The sequence below is a fragment of the Apodemus sylvaticus genome, chromosome X (genome assembly GCF_947179515.1).
Source record: "Apodemus sylvaticus chromosome X, mApoSyl1.1, whole genome shotgun sequence".
Taxonomy (NCBI): Eukaryota; Metazoa; Chordata; class Mammalia; order Rodentia; family Muridae; genus Apodemus; species Apodemus sylvaticus.
Window position 1 is genome coordinate 51,625,394 of NC_067495.1, and position 24,874 is coordinate 51,650,267.

Below are 24,874 nucleotides of genomic sequence, written 5' to 3' on the forward strand. Positions count from 1 at the left end.
TTTCACCTGAAGAACTTCAGATGGCTGAGAAGCATCTTAAAAAAATGCTCAACATCATTAGTCATTAGGAAAATGCAAATCAAAACCCTGAGATTTCACCTCACACCAGTCAGAATGGCTAAGATATAAAATCTCAGGAGACAGCAGGTGTTGGCAAGGATGTGGAGAAGAGGAACACTCCTCCACTGCTGGTGGGGTTGCAAGTTGGTACAACCACTCTATAAATCAGTCTGGTGGTTCCTCAGCGAACTAGGCATGTCCCTTCTGGAGGACCCTGCTATACCACTCCTGGGCATATACGCAGAGGATTCACCAGCATGTAATAAGGATACATGCTCCACTTTGTACATAGTAGCCCTATTTATAATAGTCAGAAGCTGGAACGAACCCAGATATCCCTCAATGGAGAAATGGATACAAAAAATGTGGTATATATACACAATGGAGTACAATTTAGCCATTAGAAACAATGAATTCATGAAATTCTTTGACAAATGGATGGAGCTGGAGAACATCATACTAAGTGAGGTAACCCAGTATCAAAAGATCAATCATGGTATGCACTCACTGATAAGCAGATATTTGCCTAGAAACTTGGAATACCCAAGACATAATCCACATATCAAATGATGTCCAAGAAGAATGGAGTGGCCCCTGTTTCTGGAAAGGCTCAGTGCAGCAGTGTAGGGCAATACCAGAACAGGGAAGTGGGAAAGAGTGGATGGGGGAAGAGGGGGAGGGAAGAGGGCTTATAGGACTTTAGGGGAGGGGGGCAGAAAAGGGGAAATCATTTGAAAGCTAAATAAAAAATATATCGAAAAGAATGTAGAGAGCTACACAAACATAACTCTACCACTAATAACGAAAATAACAGGAAGCAACAATAACATCTCCTTTATACCTCTTAATATCAATGTACTCAGTTCTCCAATAAACAGACAGAAACTAACAGACTGGATTCATAAGCAAGACATAACATTTTTCTTCATACAGGAAACCCATCTCGGGCACAAAGAGAAACACTAACTCAAGTTAAAAGGCTGGAAAACAATTTTCCAAGCAAATGGTCCCAAGAAACAAGCTGGTGTAGCCATCCTAATATCGAATAAAATCGACTTACAAGATAATATAATAAAAAAAGTTAAGCAATGACACTTCCTACTCATCCTAGTAAAAATCTACCAAGATGAACTCTCAATTCTGAACATATATTCTCTAAAAGCAAGGGCACCAACAAGCATAAAGTAAACTTTGCTAAAGCTCTAAGCTCACATTGTACTTCACACAATAATAGTGGGAGACTTCAGCTTCAACGCCCCACTATCATCAATGGACATATCAGGGAAACACAAACTAAGCAGAGAAGCAGTGAAATTAACAGAAGTTATGAACCAAATGTATTTAACAGATATCTATCAAACAGTTTATCCTAAAACAAAAGAATATACCTTCTTCTCAGCACCTCACTGTACCTTTTCCAAAATTGACCATATACTTGGTCACAAAACAGAACTAAGTAGATATAAGAAGATTGAAATAATTCCATGCACCCTGTCAGATCACTACAGACAAAAGGTTTTCTTCAATAACAACAAAAACAACAGAAAGCCCACATACACATGGAAACTCAACAACACTCTACTCAATGATAAATTGGTCAAGGAAGAAAGAAACAAAGAAATTAAATACTTTTTATAATTTAATGAAAACGGAGGCACAATATACTCAAACTTATGGGACACAATGAAAGCAGTGCTAAGAGGAAAATTCATTGCTCTGAGTGCCTCAAAAATGAAACTGGAAAGAGCATATACTAACAGCTTAACAACACACCTGAAAGCTTTAGAATAGAAAGAAGCAAATACACCGAAGAGGAGTAGGTGGCAGGTCATAATCAAACTCAAGGCTGAAATCAAGCAAATAGAAACAAAAAGAACTATACAAAAAACCAACCAAACTAGGAACTTGTTCTTTGAAAAAAACAACAATATAGATAAACCTTTAGCCAGTGTAACCAGAAGGCAAAAAGTGTGTATCAAAATCAGCAAAATCAGGACTGAAAAGGGAGACATAACAACAGATATGAAGAAATCCAAAAAAGTCATCAGATCTTACTACAAAAGACTATACTCAACAAAAGTGGAAAATCCAGATGAAATGGACAAGTTTCTAGGCAGATACTAGGTACCAAGTTAAATCAGGATTAGATAAATGATCTAAACAATCCTATAACACCTAAAGTACTAGAAGCAGTCATTAATAGTCTCCCAATGAAAAAGAAAGACCAGGGCCTGATGGGTTCAATGCAGAGTTCTATCAGACCTTCAAAGAAGACTTAACACCAATACTCTTCAAATTATTCCACACAATAGAAACAGAAGGAACACTACTAAGCTCATTTTCTGAAGTCAAAATTACTCTGATACCTAAACCACACAAAGGCCCAAGAACAAAAGAGAACTTTAGACCAATTTTCCTTATGAATATCAATGCAAAAATAAGCAATAAAATTCTTGCCAATCAAATTCAAGAACACATCAAAATAATCATCCACCATAATCAAGTAGGCTTCACACCAGGGATGCAGGGATGGTTCAATATGAAAATCCATCAATGTAGTCCACTATATAAACAAACTCAAAGGGAAAAAAAACACATGATCAATTCATTAGATGCTGAGAAAGCATTTGACAAAATTCAACACATCTTCATGATAAAAGACTTGGAAATATCAGGAATTCAAGGCCAATATCTAAGTATAATAAAGGCAATATACAGTAAACCAGCTGCCAACATCAAACTAAATGTAGAGGAATTTTAAGCAATCCCACTGAAATCAGGGACAAGACAAGGCTGTTTACACTCTCCCTACCTGTTCAATATATTACTCAAAGTTCTAGACAGAGCAATTAGACAACAAAAGGTCAAAGGGATTGAAATTGGAAACGAAGAAGTCTAAGTATCACTATTTGCAGATGATATGATAGTGTAGTTAAGTGACCCCCCAAATTTTCACCAGAGAACTCCTAAACTGGATAAACAACTTTAGCATTGTGGCTGGATATAAAGTTAAGCCAAACAAATCAGTAACCTTCCTATACTCAAAGGATAAAGAGGCTTAGAAAGAAATTAGGTAAATGACACCCTTCATAGTAGTCACAAATAATGTAAAATACCTTTATTTGTATGGGAAAAACTTCAAGTCTCTCAGGAAAGTATTTGAAGATCTCAGAAGATGGAAAGATCTCCCATGCTCACGGATCGGAAAGATTAAAATAGTGAAAATGGCCATTTTGCAGAAAGCAATCTGCAGATTCAAAACAATCCCAATCAAAATTCCAACTCAATTCTTCATAGACTTAGAAAGAGCAATTTTCTAATTTATTTGGAATAACAAACAGCCCAGGACTGCAGAAACTATTCTCAACAATAAAAGAACTTCTGGCAGAATATCCATCCCTGACCTCAAGCTCTACTACAGATCACTAGTGATAAAAACTATATGGTATTGGTATAGGGACTGGCAGGCAGATCAATGGAATAGAATTTAAGACCCAGAAATGAACTGACACACCTATGGTCACTTGATCTTTGACAAAGGATCTAAAGCCATCCAATGGAAAAAAGAACACATATTCAACAAATGGTGATGGATCGACTGGCACTCAACATGTAGAAGGATGCAAGTTGATCCTCTACAAAGCTCAAGTCCAAGTGGATAAACTACCTCCAAATAAAACCAGATACACTGAATCTAATAGAAGAGAAATTGGGGAAGAACCTAGAGCAGTTGGGTACAGGGAGTATTTCCTGTATAGAACACCAATGGATTATACTCTAAGATCAAAAATTGAAAAATGGGACTCCATAAAATTGCAGAGACTCTGTAAGGCAAAGGACACTGTCAATAGGTCAAAGTGGCAATCAACTGATTGGGAAAAGATCTTTTCCAATCCTACATCTGATAGAGGGCTAATATCTAATATATACAAAGAACTCAAGAAGTTAGACTCCAGAAAAATGAATATCCCTATTAAAAAATAGGGCACAGAGCTAAACAAAGAATTCTCAACTGAGGAATACCAGATATCTGAGAAACACCTAAATAAATGTTCAACATCCTTAATCATCAGGATCATGCAAATCAAAACAACCCTGAGATTCCACCTCACACCAGTCAGAATGGCCAGGATCAAAAACTCAGGTGATATCAAATGGTAGAGAGGATGTGGAGAAAGAGGAACACTCCTCCTTTGCTGGTGAGATTGTGAGCTGGTAAAACCACTGTGGAAGTCAGTTTGGTTGTTCCTCAGAAAATTGTACATAGGAGGACCCAGCTATACCACTCCTGGGCATATACCCAGATGATGTTCCAACATGTAATAAGAACACATGCACTACTATTTCATACCAGTCTTCTTTATAAAAACCAGAAGCTGGAAAGAACACAGATGTCCCTCAATGGAGGGATGGATACAGAAAATGTGATACATTTATACAATGGAGTATTACTAAGCTATTAAAAACAATGAATTCATGAAATTCTTAGGAAAATTGATGGAGCTAAAAATATCATTCAGTGAGGTAACCCAGTCACAAGTGATCATACAATGTGTGTATGCACTGATAAGTGGATATTAGCCCAAAAGCTTGGAATAACCAAGATACAACTCACAGACCATGTGAAGCTCAAGAAGAAGGAAGACAAAAGTTTGAATACTTTGACCCTTATTGGAAAGTGGATCAAAATACCCATGGTTCAAGGTCAAGCAATAGAATGAACATAGGCTCCCAATGGAGTAGCTAGTGAAAGGACCCACAAAGCTGAAGACGTTTGCAGCCCTGCAGGAGGAATAATAATATGTACCAGCCAGTACCCCCAAAGCTCCCAGGTCAGCTAATTAAGCTATCGGGCCCATACCCCGAAAACGTTGGTTTAAATCCTTCCCGTACTAATAAATCCTATCACTATTATCATTATCTACTTAACAATTTTTATAGGCCCAGTTATCACAATATCAAGCACCAACCTTCTACTTATATGAGTAGGACTAGAACTAAGCTTACTAGCAATTACTCCCCTTCTAATTAACAAAAAAACCCACGATCAACTGAAGCTGCAAGAAAATACTTCGTAACTCAAGCAACTGCCTCAATAATTATTTTACTAGCTATCATCTTAAACTTTAAACAACTAGGATCATGAGTATTTCAACAACAAACAAATACTATATTACTCAACTTAACCATTATTGCACTAGCAATAAAATTAGGACTAGCCCCATTCCACTTCTGACTTCCAGAAGTAGCACAAGGAATTCAACTGCATACAGGACTTATTCTCCTAACATGACAAAAAATTGCTCCACTATCAATCTTATTCCAAATTTATCAACTTCTAGAAACCAAAGAGTACACATGGAGGAACCATGGCTCCAGATACTTATGTAGCAGAAAATGACTGTTTCAGACATCAATGAAAGGAGAGACCACGGGTGCTGTGAAAGCTTGATTCCCTAAAATAGGGGAATGCAAGTCCAGAAATTTGGGTGGGGGAGTCAGCAAGGGGGAGGGGGGATGGGATAGGGGATTTTCAGAGGGGTAACATGGAATGGGGATACCATTTGAAATGTAAATAACTCAAATATGTAATAGAAATAAATTTTAAAAAAAGAAACTAGGGAATGGATACACCTCAATACACAGCTATACTAGCAAAAGGACTCTTTAACCAACCATAAGGACATTGCTCAACTACATTCATAACAGCTTTATTCATGATAGCCAGAAAGTGGAAGCAACTTACATGACCCTCAACCAATGAACAGATAAAGAAAATGTGGTATGTCTGCAGAATGGGTATTACCTGTCAGATAATATCATGAAACTTGCAGTAAAATAGATGGAACTAGAAAAAAAGTAGTCCTGAATGGTGATAGAACCAAATATGACTGGTAAAAGGAAAAGCATAAAAAGTCAGTGAATGATTACTTATATTATGCTGTGCTCATAGATAGGTGCCGAGCTCCATTTTCATCAGACAAGCTTCATCCAGCATCCAAACACTAGGCAAAGCCCATGGAACCCTAAAGAAGGGGAGAAAGAATTGTAGGAACCAAAGGGATTGAAGACACCTGGAGAAGACAGACCACAGAAGCAACTAAACAGGACACAGATGGTCTAACAGAAACAGAAGTAAAAATCATGGACACTGAATGGGTCTGAGCTAGTTCATATGCATATATGTTATAGTTGGTGTTCTTATGGCACAATAAACAGGGGGTTTACAGAGTTTTTCTGCCTTTTTTTAATAAAACATTTTATTGTTTATTTGGAAATTTAACTTAATATACCCCAGTCAGATTCACTTCCCTGTCCTCCCTTGTCCACCTAAACATTTATGAACACCCTCAATACCAAAGAAAAATAAAATAAGAGGAACAAAAACAATACTATATTAAATTTGTGTTGCTCATAAACTCAGTGGAGCATGATCTAATTCCCAGTGTCCAGCCCCTTATAGAAATCTCAGTCCTCCCCTACTTCCAATCCACAGAAATATGACAACTGTGAAGAGCTGTATCTTGGCATTCCTATTACTATTTTTAAGACTATTTTTTATAGCTTTCTATCTAGAAACTTGGATGTTGGAATGTAGAAGAGAAGTTCACACAGAATCTTTCTGTCTTTCATTCTCAACTGTAAGTCTTTAGTCACTGATACCACTTCAAAAGAAGTGGCATCATGTATCATAGACTTTTATATGTTTTCTGGTGGCAGCACAATCCATAGATAGCAACATGTCCTCAAGTGGTATCACAGACAATGGACATGCCTATAGCCTTTGATAGTAGCATTGGCCATGATCATGAAGACCACTCTTGCTGCAGCAAGGCTATGAACACCAACATGGACACTCAGCAACATAGACCTCAGATATCAACTTTGGTGGTATTTGTATTTTGGTCTGTCATGGGTTCCATATCTGGGGTATGTAAACTTGTATATTTCTTCTCCCCAAGGAAGGGTTTGTCACATGTCAGCATCGTGATATAGCTAGAGTCCTATGAGAGACAGGGGTAGTATATGGTGGTTTAAAATCAAAATGTCCCCATGTCATTGGTCCAAGTATTTGAACACTTGGCCCATGGTTTGCCGCATTGTTTGAGAAATGTATGGAAACTTGAGAAAGTAAACTTTTGCTAAACGATGAAATTCACTGAAAGTCCAGTTTCTCTGTCTCTCTCTCTGTGTGTCTCTCTCTCTCTGTCTCTGTCTCTGTCTCTCTCTCTCTCTCTCTCTCTCTCTCTCTCTCTCCTCCCCTTCTCTTCCCACCTCTCCCTCTTCCTCTCCATCTCCCCCTCTCTCTCCCTCCCCCTCCCCCTCTCCCTCTCCTTCCTCTCCCTCTCCCTCTCTCTCCATCTTCCTCTCTCTCCCTCTCTCTCTCCTCCCCTTCCTCCCTCCTTCCCTTCCTCTCTCCCTCCCTTTCCCCCCCTCTCCTCTCTCCTTCCAGCATATGGATAAAATGTGATTAATGGCTTTCTGCTTCAATAGCTGCTACCATGCTTCCACTGTCATATATTGGATCCTCATTCTAGAGCTATAAGCCAAAGGAAACCATTCCGTGTGTGTGTGTGTGTGTGTGTGTGTGTGTGTGTGTCCAAGTATGTAACTACTACTGCTAGGAAAAGAACAAAGCTTCATTAATTTCACAAACTGTATTTTTGATGCATCATATTTTATCCCCTGAAAACCATTCAAAACTACATTATCAACTATATTGATACAGATAGTTGTTATTTCTTATCTACAGAAGAACTACATTGACAACAGATACATTAGGATCTAGCTTAGCATTTTTATTCATGAAAATATGTACCAAAATGCACAGAATGTTGTTTCCTTCTTATTCACGATGTTGAAGTTCTGTTAAATCTTCACAGAAATGCTGAAAGTCTCACTCTAGTTTTATTTTAATGTAATTTTGTCTTCCATACAAACAAATGATACTTAAAACAAATTTCAGTTTATGTAAAGAATATCAGTGCTAGACCATTTTAGAAAGTAGGTTTTGCAATCAAACATTTGTAGTTATCTCAATTATAAAGCCCTTAGTAAAAGATGTATCAAACTTTTTCCTTCTTCTTAACCACACTGCTAAAGTAAGATGTTCTTGATAAGAAATTATGACTTGGTTGCTGTTTATTTTATACATGTTTCTATTTTATGGGATATTTTCTTTATATAAAATTGAGGCCTCTTATTCATTAATTTGCTGCACATTCTAACATATCTAGTAGACCATAGGAGAAAGATTTTTTTAAGATGGATTTTTCAGTTTGTGTTATTTATAGAATTTTAATTGAATTAGGAATTTAGGGCCTCATATGAGTTTCTTTAATTAAGATAAGGTCTTTTCTTGGGGGGTTCCTCATCTTCATCTTCATCATTACTATAAATATCATCATCATCATCATCACCGTCAGTATCATATGGGTAATCCACTAAAGGAATCAGACTGCTTTGGTGTGGCCTACTCATTCTATTAGCAGAAGCATCCCCATGAGATGGAGAACATTCAAATACTTCAGATAATTTTCTTTTTGGTTGTTCTATTTTATTTTCACTTTCATTTGATTGTTTAATTTCCATAAATATGTCATAATGATTTGTGAAGTGATTTTCCATTGGAAGAATATCACCTTTTGTGATTTCTCTACAACATATGTCTGCCTTTACTTTTACCTTCATAACTTTGATACTTCGGCAATGTATTTTTGGGTAGTTTATTTTGTGTAAATTCCTTCTTATTTGACTTTCTCTTTTCTTTTCTTCTTCATATTTAGTTTTCAACCCTTTAAAGGTCTGGACATACTCAATTGACTCAAAAGCCGTAAAAAAATTTTCCACAATATTTGCAATAAGAGATTTGATATTTTCTTCTCTTATAAATTCAAATAGCTCAATAATAGCTGAATTTAACATATTGTACCGAGTTCCATTAAGTACAAAAACATTTACAACTGGTTCAAAAAGATTTTTCTTAATGATATAAAGATTGTATATTTCGTCTTTAAGGCCAATCATTTTTCTCATAAACCGAATGGCACTCAAAATTAGAAAAGTGTGCTTTGATTTTGTCAGCACCAAGATTCTACTGAGCAAATTGTTACTCAAAATAAAACTTTTTATGTATGTTGAGTGGCATTGTACACAAAATGTGAGTATTTCTAAAACTGCTTCAAGCAATTGTGCATTTTGATAATCATCAAGACAGACGTTAGTCTTATCATCACTGTCATTTTCTACTGTGGTAGATAAAATTGGTGCTGTGAGGTTACTCATGCAGCGTGTATAGAAGAAATTCAGAAATTTCCTTCTTTCACATACCTTAGCTGTGACACGCATATTTTCTGGATCAAGAAGAGCATGCAAAACTGTTGTCAAAATGATGCCTCGTGATTCAGGATCAGAATCACAGATCATTTGATCAATCATTACATTAATGATAAGATCATTATTATCTTCACTGTTCTGAGCTTCTTCCATTGCATAAGCTCTGACTAGGCGTGGACTATATTTTACTAGATAAGCAAATATTTCTAGAGCAGCTACTTGTATTTGGTAATCATGTATGTATACTACAACTTTCAGAGCATTCATGATTCCAAGCTTCATCAGTGATTTCAGTAATGCATTTTTCTTACGAGACTTTAATGTCTTAATAAATGCACAAAATTCCTTAAAGAATAATAATAATTCATGGCGTCTCTCATCACCTACAGCGTTATCTTGTAGCTGAGCAAAAACTTGAAGCAAAAATTTTTTATCATTCTGAAGCATTGTAACTATTTCAATTTTATTGAAAACAATCATGGTGGTAAGTTCAGAAAGATGATTTGCTTCAAATATGGATAGGGAAGGCAACATAATATCATGAACATATTGCATTCTGTAGGTCTGGTGTATTTTTTGCCTAAGTTGAGAATGTGTTATTGGCATAACTTCCTTGAATTTGGCTTTTTGAGTCAAGAATTCCCTATACTTCTTTGGCTGATCTAAACCAGGGCCATATTCAAGGCATCCTATCACATCCATGATGAATTCATCAGAAAACATGATCTTAAACACATGAGTATCATTTAGAAACAGGATTCCTTTCATGATGCTATTCAAATAGTGTAAGCCTTCCATGTTCTTCAGTTTTTCACAAGTATGGAACAGCTGTTGCAATTTTTTAATGTAACGTTCATTTTCTAAGGCCAGCACCAGCCTTTGTTTCCGGCTTGGCATTTTATCGATGCAAGGAAATACATTTGCTAGCTTTTCAAGGGTACGGAGTTCACACTTTGACATATCAATCAGATTCCTGATTGGCGGCAGATCTTCAAAACTTTCCAGGTCATCAGTAAGTTTCTGCGTGATTTCTATACTTGGGTCTATACCTTGAACTTTGCAGATGTCTTTCCATATCTCTTGACAACCATTTGGATCCTGGAAATGTATTGCCATGCCATGGTTCTTAGCTTCAGACCAGATGATTACATCCCCTTGTTGTTTCTTATAGGGCACATTAGGATGTATCTTACACTCCATAATTGGTGAACCATTTGGTTCTGAGTGAACAAGCAGGCACACACCGTGGAGCCTTTCAATGTATTTGGATGAAATATGTCTTGCACCTATGTCTTTCCACTGCTTGTCTTTGACCATGACATAGACTTTAACTCTATAAATTTTGTGGTCCATATTGATCTCTGGCCTTGGTTGCCTAGACCACATCCTTGTGTAGACCTTAGCTTCTATATTCTGGCCAGAGGTAACTATTCCTTGCTACCTTGGCCAGGAATGTCGCCTGTGGTCACAATTCTGAAAAAAATCATAAGAGAACAGATTACTAGGGGTTAAATAAAGAGCAGTGGCTAAGAGAGGGCCAAAAGTAATTAGGATTACTGGGGGAGAATGCCCTTCTACTTTTCAATCCTCCCTTAATGAATTATCAACCACAAACCTCTCTCAGGAGCACTTGAGTCTTTGAGCCTGCCTTAGTTCCAGCAGAATCTTGTGATTCACCCAAGATTCTACCTAAAAAGAATGTGCTTATGTAACCGATACTGTTAAAGGGACCTGCCTCCCCTATTATCAAAATAGAACCCTAGAAAATATTATATATATATTCTATATTTTATTTTGTTTCTCAGCAGTATTTTCACTCATCAGAAGTGTGGTGCTTAGGCCCTTAAGCAAAAGGAAATTTAATAACCAAAGGTTTGGCCAAGGCTACCCTTTACACTATATGTCAATGAAAAGTACTCTGGGAGGCAGAGGCAGGCGGATTTCTGAGTTCGAGGCCAGCCTGGTCTACAGAGTGAGTTCCAGGACAGCCAGGGCTACACAGAGAAACCCTGTCTCGGGGAAAAAAAAAAAAAGAAAAAAAAAGAAAAGAAAATCTGGGGGTAATAAGCAAAAGTAGCTCAACTATACATAAGATGCCATCCCCAGAATCAGAGGAATTTTGTTAGGTTTCTCTACAAGACATACTCTTGTACCTCTTAGACTCTGTGTGTCTCATTTCTTCAGATCAAAGGAAGATCTATTTCTGAATGGGAAAATGACAGCTCCATCACTCCACTCTGTTCATCCTGAAATTTCAGCTTCCAGTGAATGAAACATTTCTTCAAATATTTTTCTTTGCCTAATCATGAACTTTGTTATTGAAAAGAACTGGGTCAAAGAGAAATGGAGTGAAAGTTTGCTAAGATTGAGAATTGACACATAAATTATTTCACTTTCTCCTCCATCTCCTCCTTCTCCTCCTTGTTCCCCTTGCCCCCCCTCCTGCCCATTCTTTAAATTTTGGGTTTACCATGTTTTTATTTGCTAGAGAATTTCTGAGTGCCATCCTGTCCATCAGAAATCCAGTGCCCAATCCAAGGAGAGACCTTCTACTCTACCACAGGCCACTTTGGCAAGAAGACAAGAGGGAAAACAGTAACCAAGAACAAAACAGACATACAATAAAATAAAATAAATAAAATAAAATAAGATAAAATAAAATAAAATATAGAAAACAAACAAGAGGAAAGTAAACTCAGAAATCAACACCTAGACCAATAATCACCACAAACCCAGATGCCTAGGCAAAACATTCACGGCAGTATGACAGTTTGATAGCCTAGCTATCTTATTATAGCAAATCATGGATAACCCTACTCAGCTGAAGAACAAGAAAACAACATCACAACAAATTTTATGAAATCAATAATGGTCTTTAAAGAGGAAATGAATAAATCCCTAAAAGAATTCAAGGAAAACATAACCAACAATTGGAGGAAATTAATAAGTTGCTCAAAGAAAGCAAGGGAAACATAAACAATTCAAAGTTATGAATAAATAAATTATAGAAATACAAGAAAAATGTAAACAGTTTATTGAAATGAATAAAGCAATTGAAACCCTGAAAGTGAAAAGGGAAGCAATAAATAAAAACTCAAACCAAGAATTCTGGAAATGAAACAATCTGGGAAAATGAACAGGACCTACAGGTGCAAATATCACCAACAAATTAGAAGATAAAAAAGTCAGACTCTCAGGCATTGAAGATATGATAGTAGGAATAAATACAGCAAAGAAAAGGTTAAATCTAATAAATTTCTGACAGAAATCATCCACGAAATCTGGGATATTATGAAAACACCAACCCTAAGAATAATCTGAGAAAAGGAAGGAGAATATTCCCAGCCCAATGGCCAGGAAAATATTTTTGATAAAGTCATAGTCAACTTTAAAATATGGAATATAATACAATTTTAATATTCGTGATTTATAAAATTTATGAAAATTAAAGTATTTGATAATTTAAGCTTTTCATATTTAGAAGAATCAATAACTTGGAGGCTCACAAGTGAATGACATATTAATATTGCTTTTAAGATTTTAATATATTGCTATTTACTTATTTTTCACATCATTTAATTTTTACCATTTGATCCCTTCTTATATGTTTCTTGGAATTTTTTTCATATATTTATAATTCATGTTTTGTTACCTTTATCTGTAACTATTTAAATATATACCAACATCTTTTTTCCTAACAATGCTGTCAAGAAGAGTAAATGGGAGGCAGTGTTTGTATCCTGAACTAACAACATTCTTGTAGATGAGTTAATACAGCTGTTAAGAGTCTTTGTAAATTTGTCCCTTGGAATTCCATCCACTGTGACTGAAAAGGGCCATGAAAAGAGTGCAGTGTTGGCTATCAAACAACACATATGTGAACATTTGGAAATTTGGAAGATCTCATTTCTATCAATTATTATTCCCAGGAAAAGTCAGAACTTCCTGGAGGTTTAAAAGAAAAAGGGAATGTGGGTATCCTTGAAGTTGCAGCATAGATGTTCATAATTGAGTGTTCATATTTATAGATTATCCCTTCGACCAGTATGAAGTGTCCCTCCTTATCTTTTTGCTAACATTTGGTTTAAAGTTGATTTTATTCGATATTGGAATGACTACTCCAGCTTGTTTCTTGGGAAAATTTGCTTGGAAAATTGTTTTTTAACATTTTACTTTGAGGTAGCTTCTGTCTTTGTCACGGAGGTGCATTTCCTGTATGTAGCAAATGCTAGGTCCTCTTTATATGTCTAGTCTATTAGTCTATGTTTTCTAATTGGGGAATTGAGTCCATTGTTGTTAAGAGATATTAAGGGAAAGTGTTATTTCCTGCTATTTTAGCATTAGGTTTGTCTGACTATCTTCCTTTGGGTTTGTTCAAAGATTACTTTCTTGATATTTTTAGGGTGGAGTTTCCCTCCTTGTATTGGACTTTTTCATCTGCTATCCATTGTAGGGCTGGATTTGTGGAAAAATATTGTGTAAATTTGATTTGTCAGAGAATATCTTGCTTTCTCTGTCTGTGGTAATTGAGAGTTTTTCTGAGTATAGTAGCCTTGGCTGACATTTGTGTTCTTTTAGGGTCTGTATGACATCTGCCCAGGATCTTTTAGCTTTCATAGTCTCTGGTGAGAAATCTGGTGTAATTCTGACAGGTCTGCTTTTATATGTTACTTTATATTTTTCCCTTACTAGTTTTGATATTCTTTCTTTGTTTAGTGTATTTGTTGTTTTGATTATTATGTGATGGGGAAATTTCTGTTCTGGTCTAGTCTATTTGGAGTTCTGTAGGCTTCTTTTATGTTCATGGGCATCTCTATTTTTAGTTAATTATATTCTTTATTTACATTTCAAATGATTTTCCCTTTCCTGGTTCCCCCCTCTGTGATAGTCCCATCAGCCCTCTCCCCTCCCACTGTTCCCCAATAAACTCCCTCCCACTTCCCTGTCTTTGTATTCCCCTATGCTGTTGCATCAAGCCTTTCCAGGACCAGGGACCTCTCCTACCTTCTTCTTGGGCATCATTTGATATGTGAATTGTGTCTTGGATATTAGGAACTTCTGGGCTAATAGCCACTTATCAGTGAGTGCATACCATGTGTGTTCTTTTGCAATTGGGTTACCTCACTAAGGATGGTATTTTCCAGTTCTACTCATTTGCCTAAGAATTTCATGAATTAATTGTTTTTAATAGCTGAGAAGTATTCCATAGTGTAAGTATTTCACATTTTCTATATCCATCCCTCCATTGAGGGATATCTGGGTTCTTTTCAGCTTCTGCCTATTATAAACAGGGCTGCTATGAACATAGTGGATAATGTGTCCTTACAACATGCAGGGGAATCCTCCGGGTATATGCCCAGGAGTTGTATAATGGAGTCCTCCAGTAGTATCATGCACAGATTCTGAAGAAATGCCAAACTGATTTCCAGAGTGGTTTTACCCACTTGCAACCCCACCAACAATGGAAAAATGTTCCTCTTTCTTCACATCCACTCCAGCATCAGCTGTCCACTGAGTTTTGATTTTAACCATTCTGACTGGTGTGAGGTGAAATCTCAGGGTTGTTTGATTAGAATTTCATTGATGACTATAGATATTGAACACTTGTTTAGGTGCTTCTCAGCCATTCCACATTCCTTAGGTGAAAATTCTTTGTTTCTATTTATACCCCATCATTTTAATAGGGTTTTTTGGTTCTCTGGAGTCTAACTTCTTGAGTTCTTTGTATATATTGGATATTAGCCCTCTGTCAGATGTAGGATCTGTAAACATATTTTGCCAATTTGTTGGTTGCCTTTTCATGCAATTGACAGTATTTTTTGCCTTACAAAATTTTGAAATTTTATGAGGTCCCATTTTCCAACTATTGATCTTAGAGCATAAGCTATTTGTGTTCTGTTCAGGAAAATTCCCCGGGCCCAGGTGCTCAAGTCTCTTCCCTACTTTCTTTTCTATTATTTTTCAGAGTGTATGGTCTTATGTGGAGGTCATTGATACATTTGGAGTTGAGTGCATTAAAATCTGTATGACAAGAACTTCAGGTCTCTGAAGAAGGAAATCAAAGAAGACCTCAGAAAATGGAAAAATCTTCCATGCTTGTTAATTGGCAGGATTAATATACTAAAAAATTGTCATCTTGCCAAAAGCAATATACAGATTCAGTGCAATCCCCATCAAAATCCCAACTCAGTTCTACATAGAGTTAGAAAGAGCAATTCTCAAATTCATCTGGAATAACAAAAAACCCAGGATATCTAAAACTATTCTCTCTCTCTCTCTCTCTCTCTCTCTCTCTCTCTCTCTCTCTCTCTCTCTCTCTCTCTCTCTGTCTCTCTCTCTCTTGAATTCTGGGAAGTCTCCCATTCTTTCTTTTTTTCTTCTATATTCTTCGTTTATATTGCAAATGCTTTCCCATTTCCAGGTTCACCCTTCCCCATATGTCCCATAAGCCCTCTTCTCTCTGCCCATTCCCCAATCACCCCCTCCCATTTCTCTGTCCTGGTACTCCCCTACAATGCTGGATCAAGCCTTTCTAGAACCCAGGCCCTCTACTTCCTTCTTCTTGGGAATCATTTGATATGATAAGTTTTGTCTTAAGGATTCAGAGCTTCTGGGCTAATTAATATCCACTTATCAGTGATTGCATTCCACATGTACTCTTTTGTGATTGGGTTACCTCACTTAGGATGATATTTTCCAGTTCCAATAACTTCCTTAAAAATGTCATGAATTCATGACTTTTAATTGCTGAGTAGTATGCCATTGTGTAAATATACCACATTTTCTGTATCCATTGTTCCATTGAGGGATATCTGGGTTCTTTCCAGCATCTGTCTACTATAAATAGGCTGCTATGAACATAGTGGAACATATGTCCTTATTGCATGCTGGGGAATCCTCTGGGTATATGCCAGGAGCAGAATCCTCTAGTAGTATCATGCCCAGTGTTCTGAGAAACATCAAACTGATTTACAGAGTGGTTGTACCAGCTTACAATCCCATCAGCAGTGGAGGAGTGTTCCTCCTTCTTCACATCCTCGCCAACACCTGCTGTCTCATGAGTTTTTAATTGTAGCCATTCTGACTAGTGTGAGATGAAATTTTGATTTGCATTTACCTAATGACTAATGATGTTGAATATTTCTTAAGGTGCTTCTCAGGCTTCTGAATTTCTTCAGGTGAAAATTCTTTGTTTATCTCTGTACCCCATTCTTAATAGGGTTATTTGGTTCTCTGGCGTCTAACTTCTTGAGTTCTTTGTATATGTTGGATATTAGCCCTCTATCAGATGTAGAGTTGGTGACGATCTTTTCCCAATTTGTTGCTTGCTGTATTGTTCTTTTGGTGGTGTCCTTTGCCTTACAGAATCTTTGTAATTTTATGAGGTCCCATTTGTCAATTCTTGATCTTAGAGCATAAGCTATTGGTGTTCTTTTCAGGAACATTTTCCATGTGCTTATGTCCTCAAGGTCTTCCCCAGTTTCTTTTCTATTAGTTTCAGTGTGTCTGGTTTTATGTAGAGGTCCTTGATCCATTTGGAGTTGAGCTTAGTACAAGGAGATAAGAATGGATCAATTTGCATTTTTCTGCATGCTGACCTCCAAGTGTACCAGCACAATTTGTTGAAAAGGCTATCTTTTTTCCACTGGATGTTTTCCATTCCTTTGTCGAAGATCAAGTGACCATAGGTGTGTGGGTTCATTTCTGGGTGTTCAATCCTATTCCATTGTTCTGCTTGCCTGTCACTGTATCAATACCATGCAGTTTTTAACACTATTTCTCTGTAGTATTGCTTGAGGTCTGGAATACTGATTGCCCCAGAAGTTCTTTTACTGTTGAGAACAGTTTTAGCTATCCTGGGTTTTGTATTATTCCAGATGAGTTTGAGAATTGCGCTTTCTAAATCTGTGAAGAACTGAGTGGGGATTTTGATGGTGATTGCACTGAATCTGTATATTGCTTTTGGCAAGATGGACATTTTAACTATATTAATCCTGCCAATCCACGAGCGTGGAAGAATTTTCCATTTTCTGAGTTCTTCTTCCATATCTTTCTTCAGAGACTTGAAGATCTTGTCATACAGATCTTTTATTTGTTGGTTAGAGTCACACCATGATACTTCATATTGTTTGTGGCTATTATTAAGGGTGTCATTTCCCTAATTACTTTCTCAGCGTGTTTATCCTTGGAGTATAAGAAGACTACTTATTTGGTTGAGTTGATTTTATAACCAGCCACTTTGCTGAAGTTGCTTATCAGCTGTAGGATTTCTCTGGTTTTGTTTTTTGGGTCACTTAAGTAGACTATCATATCATCTGCAAATAGAGATAGTTTGACTTCTTCTTTTCCAATTTGTATCTGTTTGAGCTCCTTATGTTGTCTAATTGCTCTAGTTAGAACTTCAAGTACTATATTAAAAAGATATGTAGAGAGAGGACAGCCTTGTCTAGTCCCTGATTTTAGTGGGATTGCTTCAAGTTTCTCTCCATTTAATTTGATGTTGGCTACCAGTTTGTTGTTAATTGCTTTTACTATGTTTAGGTATGTGCCTTGAAATTCTGTTCTTTCCAAGACTATTAGAATGAAAGGATGCTGAATTTTTTCAAATGCATTTTCAGCATCTAATGAAATGACCATGTGGGTTTTCTTTAAGTTTGTTTATGTAGTGGATTGCATTGATGGATTTCCATATATTAAACCATCATTACATCCCTGGAATGAAGCCTACTTGATCATGGTGGATGATCATTTTGATGTGATCTTGGATTTGGTTGGCAAGAATTTTATGTAGTATTTTTTCATCAATATTCCTAAGGGAAATTGGCCTGAAGTTCTCTTTTTTTATTGGATCTTTGTGTGGTTTTGGTATCAGCATAATTGTGGCTTTGTAGAATGACTTGGGTAGTGTTCCTTTTGTTTCTCTTTTGTGTAATATTTTGAAGAGTATTGGTGTTGGGTCTTCTTTGACAGTCTGATAGAATTCTGCACTAAAACCCTCTTGTCCTGAGCTTTTGTTGATTGGGAGAATTTCTATGAACCCTTTTATTTCCTAAGGGGTTATGCGACTGTTTAAATGATGTATTTGATCCTGATTTCATTTTGGTGTTTGGTATCTGTCTAGGAAATTGTCCATTTCCTCCAGATTCTCCAGTTGTGTTGAGTATAGGGTTTTGTAATAGGATCTGATGATTTTTTGAATTTCCTCAGTTTCTGTTGTTATATCTCCCTTTTCATTTCTAATTTTGTTAATTTGGATACTGTCTCTGTGCCCATTGGTTAGTCTGGCTAAGGGTTTATCTATCTTATTGATTTTCTCAAAGAACCAGCTCCTGCTTTTGTTGATTTTTTTGTATGGTTCTCTTTGTTTGTACTTGATTGATTTCAGCTCTGATTCTGATGATTTCCTGTATTCTACTCCTCTTGGGTGAATTAACTTCTTTTTTGTTCCAGGGCTTTCAGGTGTGCCCTTAAGCTGCTACTGAATGCTCTCTCCCATTTCTTTTTGGAGGCACTCAGGGCTATGAGTTTTCCTCTTAGCACTGCTTTCATTGTTTCCCATAGATTTGGGTATATTGTGCCTTAATTTTCATTAAATTCTAAAAAGTCTTTGATTTCTTTCTTTATTTCCTCCTTGACCAAGCTATCATTGAGTATTGTTCAGTTTCCATGTGTATGTGGGCTTTCTGTTGTTTTTGTTGCTATTGCAGACCACTTTTACTCCATAGTGATCTGATAGGAGGCATGGGATTAGTTTGATCTTCTTATATTTGTTGAGGTCTGTCTTATGATCAATTTTGGAGACGGTACCATAAGGTGCTGAGACAAATGCATATTCTTTTACTTTAGGATATATATATATATATATATATATATATATATATATGTTAAATCCAATTGCTCCAAAGCTTCAATTAGTTTCACGGTGTCTCTGTTTAATTTCTGTTTTCCTGATCAGTCTATTGATGAGAGTGGAATGTTGAAGTCACCCACAATTATTGTGTTAGGTGCAATGTGTGGTCTGAGCTTTAGTAACCTTTCTTTTATGAAAGAGGGTGCCCTTGCATTTGGAGCACAGATGTTCAGAATTGAGAGTTCTTCTTGGAGGATTTTTCCTTTGACCAGCAAGAAGTGTCCTACCGTGTCTCTTTTGAAGACTTGAGGTTGAAAGTCAATTTTGTCTGATACTAGAATGGCTACCCCAGCTTTTTCCTGAGACCAATATACAGATTCAATGCAATCCCCATGAAAATTCCAACTCAGTTCTTCATAGATCTAGAAAGAGTAATTCTCAAATTCATGTGGAATAACAAAAAACCCAGGATAGCTAAAACTATTCTCAACAGCAAAAGAACTTCTTGGGGAATCAGTTTTCCTGACTTCAAGAAGTACTACAGAGCAATAGTGTTAAGAACTGCATTGTATTCATACAGTGACAGGCAAGCAGAACAATGGAATTGAATGGATGTCCCAGAAATAAAGCCACATACCTATGGTCATTTGATCTTTGAAAAAGGAGATACCACTATCCAGTGGAAAAAAGACAGCCTTTTCAACAAGTAGTACTGGTTCAACTGGTGGTCTTACAAATTTTCTAAACAATAAATTTATCATAAAATTGTATAACATTTGCATGACCAATAACTATTAAAGAAACATATTGTTTAAAAAGAAAAAGGCAATAGTTGTTAGAGTTGTTTAGAAATCATAGGAACCTACCTTTATTTTCATAATTAAAGCCAAACCTAACATAGTTTTAATTTTGGATTCTAAATCACCGTGGAATACTATAAGAAGGGTTGTGAATAGAAACTGAGGTGTGATAAGATATTGTCAACTCTAAACACACAAAGTCGTTTATTAAGGGTATGAAACTAGTGATGCTCTAACTACCCTTATCATCATTTTATATCTCTGCTATAATTTTGATTCAGGTGAAATTGGGAGACTTTCAAGCCAAATGGCTGGTGCTATTGCCTTGAACCCAAATAAACTACTATACTATGTGGATGCTGTTGTATTTGGAGCATTGATATTCAGAATTGAGATATGAAGTTGATAGATTTATCCATTGATGAGTATGACATATCTTCCCCAGTCTCTATTGTTTATGCTTGGTTAAAAGTTCATTATATCAGATATTAGGATCACTCTTCCAGCTTGCTTCTTGGGTCTGTTTGCTAGGAAAACTTTTTTCTATACCTTTACTCTGAAGTAATGTCTATCATTAAGTCTGAGGTGTGTTTCTTGTATGCAGCAGAATAATGGATCCTGTATTTGCACCCATTCTGTTAGCCTGTGTCATTGCATTTAGGAATTGAGTCGATCGGTGTTGAGATATATTAATAATCAGCGATTGTCAATTCCTATTCTTTTGATGTTGGTAGTGTTAGCATATGTGTATGCTTTACTTGTTTTGACTTGTATGGAATAAAGTATTTCATGTGTTTTCTTCGATCTTGTTATCTTTCTTGGGTTGGAGTTTTCCTCTGGAATTTTCTGTAAGAATGGATTTCTGGATAAAATTTGTTTGAATTTGAATTTTTCCTAAAATATCTTGTTTGGTCCATATATTGTGACTGAGAGTTTTAGAGTTTTGCTGGGTATGGTAGTCTATGTTGCTCTCTCTCTCTCTCTCTCTCTCTCTCTCTCTCTCTCTCCTCTCTCTCCTCTCTCGCTCTCTGTGTGTGTGTGCCTGTGGCCTGTGTGTGTGTGTGTGTGTGTGTGTGAGAGAGAGAGAGAGAGAGAGAGAGAGAGAGAGAGAGAGAGAGAGAGAGAGAGAGAGACGGAGGGAGGGAGGGAGGGAGAGAGAGAGAGAGAGAGAATATGTGTTTGAGCTTTTAAGCCCTGCTACCTCTTAGAGTTTCTGTTGAGGAGTCTCTTGTAATTATGTTACATCTGCCTTTGAATGCTACCTTGCCCTTTTCCTTTGCTGCTTTTAATATTCTGTCTTAGTTCTACATATTTTTTGTTTTGATTATAATGTGGTGGGAGGATTTTCTTTTCTGGTCTTGTCTAATTGGTATTGTACAAGCTTCCGTTACCTTAATAGGCATGACCCAAATTGGGTTACAAAAATTTTCCTCTATTACTTAATCAAAAGTATTTTCTGTGCCTTTGAGTTGGAAATCTTCTCCTTATTTTATTCCTATTATCATCAGGCTTTGTCTTCTTATGTATCCCAGATTTCCTGGATATTTTGAATTAGGAAATGAATGGATTTAACACTTTATTTGACTGATGTATCAACACCTTCCTTTGTATCTTCTAGGCCAAAGATTCTCACTTCTACTTTCTGTATTCTATTGGCAATATTTGCATCTGTTGTTCTTGTTCTCTTCCCTAGGTTTTCCATCTCCAGTATTCCCTTCATTTGTGTTTTTATTATTACTTATATTCCATTTTTAGGACTTGCACAGTTTTATTTATTTATTTTTCACTTGTCTACTTGTATTTTCCTTTATGACATTAAGGGATTTATTTGTTTTCTCTTTAAAGACCTCTACATGTTTGATTGTATTTTCCTGTATATCATTAAAAGATTTATATTTTTTTCCTTGATGACCTATATCACCTTTATAAAATTTGTTGTAATGTCATTTTCTTGTGCTTTGGTTGTGTGAGGATATACAGAGGTTGCTTCAAAAATGTAGCTGTGCTCTGAAGCTGTCATATTGTTCTGGCATTTGTTGATTGTGTGCTACTGAGGGCCTTTAGCCATCTGAATGGCTTTTGTCCCTGGATGTTCCTGTTATAGTAGGTATTTGGATGGGGTTAACATTTATGGTCCTGGTGTGGCGAGCCTCTGATGGTTACCCTTGGGTGTGTGATACTAGATCAACAGGTCTGTAGGGTTTATTATTTGCACGTCTATGTGGTTCATGAATCACAGTTCTGTATGTTTCTGTAACTTCAGGTCCAATAATAGAGTGCAGAGAGGTGGCAGGTGAATGGAGGTCCCCATAGGACAAGAGGCTGCTCAGGACAGCTTGGTTTGCCCAAGAGGTCTCATCTAGGAGGAAAGATGGGTAGGGGAAGAGAAGCTTACTTCTAAGATTCAGGATCTTCATGTCTGATGAAGATGGGAGGAAACGTTGCAGGAAAATGGAGGTCCCACTATGATAGCAGACTGTTCAAGGCAGCTTAGCTTGCCCTGCAGAACTCACCAAGGAGACCAGACCATTGGGTGAAGGGAAGTTTACGTATATTGTTCAGGTTCCCCAGGTCTGATGAAAGTGGGCAGAGAGGTTGGAACACCATTTTTAAAGTATGATTTAGCCAGACAGTGGTGGCATATGCCTTTAATCTCAGCACTTGGGAGGCAGAGGCAGGCAGATTTCTGAGTTCAAGGCCAGCCTGGTCTACAGAGTGAGTTCCAGGACAGCCAGAGCTACACAGAGAAACCCTGTCTCAAAAAAAAAAAAAAAAAAGTATGATTTAATGGTTCAATGTATTTCCTCAGTGCCTGTTGCTATATGTTCCCTTTTTGTTTCTGACATTGTTATCTTGGATAGTCTCCCTCTCTCTGATTTTTAGTTAGTTTGGATAAGGATTATTCTATTTTATCAATTTTTACAATAACGAACTGTGCTTTATTGATTCTGTGTATTTTTCTCTTTGTTTCTATCTCATTCATTTCAGCACTCAGATTCATTAGTTCTCACCTTTTATTCTCCTTGCATGAGCTTGCTTCTGTTTGTTCTAGATCTTTGAGGCTTGACATTAATTTGCTTGTATGAGATCTCTCCAAATTCTCTATTGTATAAGATATTTTCATTATATACATTTCAAATGTTATCCTTTTTCCTCATTTCCTCTCCGAAATCCCCCTATCCCATCCCCATTTCCCTTTCCCCTGCTCATCAACACACCTACTCCAGCTTCCCTGTCCTGGTATTCCCATACACTAGGGCAAGAGTATTTACAGGTCCAAGGGCCTCTCCTCTCATCTTCAGTCAAGGCCATCCTCTGCTACACATGTGGATGGAGCCATGGGTTCCACCATGTCTACTCATTGGTTAGCGGTTAAGTCCCTGGGAGCTCTGGGGGTACTAGTAGCTTCATATTGTTATTCCTTCTATGGGGCAGCAAACCACTTTAGCTCCTTCAGTCCTTTCTCTAGCTCCTTCATTGGGGACCTTACATTCAGTCCAATGGTTGGCTGATAGCATCCACTTCTCTATTTGTCAAACATTGGTAGGGCCTCTCAGGAGACAGTTATATCAGGCTCCTGTCAGCAAGTGCATGTTGGCATACACAGTAGTGTCTGGGTTTGGTAACTGTATATGGGATGGACCACCCAGGTCGGGCAATCTCTGGATGGCCTTTCCTTCAGTCACTTCTCTACATTTTGTCTCTGTATTTCCTCCCTTAGGTACTTTGTTCTCCCTTCTAAGAAGGAGCAAAGTATCCACCCTTTGGTCTTCTTTCTTCTTAAGCTATATATGGTCTGTGAACTATATCTTGGGTATTCTGAGATAATACCCACTTACCAGTGAGTGCATACCATGTGTGTTTTTTGATTGGGTTATCTTATCTCACTCAGGATGATATTTTCTTGTTGCATCTATTTGCCTAAGAAATTCATGAATTCATTGTTTTTAATAGCTCAGTAGTACTTCATTTTGTAAATGTAACACATTTTCTTTATCCATTCCTCTGATGAGAGACATCTGAGTTCTTTTCAGCTTCAGAGTGTTATAGATAAGGCTGCTTTGAACATAGTACAATGTGTGTCCTTGTTATATGTTGGAGCATCTTTTCAATATATGCCCAGGAGTGGTATAGCTGGGTCTTCACTTAGTACTATGTCTAATTTTCTGAGAAACCACCAAACTAATTTCCAGAGTGGTTATACTAGCTTGTTATCCAATGAGCAATGGAGGAGTGTTCCCCTTTCTCCACATCTACTGTCACCTGAGTTTTTGACCCTAGCCATTCTGAGTGGTATGAGGTGGAATCTCAAGGTTACTTTAAATTGCATTTTCCTGATGACTAAGGATGTTGAACATTTCTTCAGGAGCTTCTCAGCCATTTGGTATTCCTCAGTTGAGAATTTTTTGTTTAGCTCTGTACCCCATTTTTAATAGTGTTTGATTTTCTTGAGTCTTGCTTCTTGAGTTCTTTACATATATTGGATACTAGTCCACTATTAGATGTAGGATTTGAAAAGATCTCCCAGTCTGTTGGTTGCAGTTTTGTCCTATTGACAGTGTTCTTTGCCTTACAGAAGCTTTGCAATTTTATAAGATCCCATTTGTCAATCCTTGATCTTAGAGCATAAGCTATTTGTATTCTGATCAGGAACTTTTACCCTGTGCCAATGTGCTTGCGGGTCTTTCCCACTTTCTTTTCTATTAGGTTCAGCATATCTGGTTTTATGTGGAGTTCCTTAATCCACTTGGACTTGAACTTTCTACAAAGGGATATGGATGGATTGAGTTGCATTCTTCTACATGCTAACTACCAGTTGAACCACCAC

At 37.0% G+C, this 24,874-nt stretch overlaps 1 protein-coding gene across 1 annotated transcript; it reads right to left on the reverse strand.

Moving 5' to 3' along the window:
- Positions 1-8,397: 8,397 nt before the first annotated feature.
- On the reverse strand, positions 8,398-10,782 carry LOC127674371 (protein PPP4R3C-like). Its single transcript, XM_052170159.1, has one exon. The coding sequence runs from the start codon at positions 10,780-10,782 to the stop codon at positions 8,398-8,400; it is 2,385 nt and encodes a 794-aa protein (XP_052026119.1).
- Between the last annotated feature and the right edge of the window lie 14,092 nt (positions 10,783-24,874).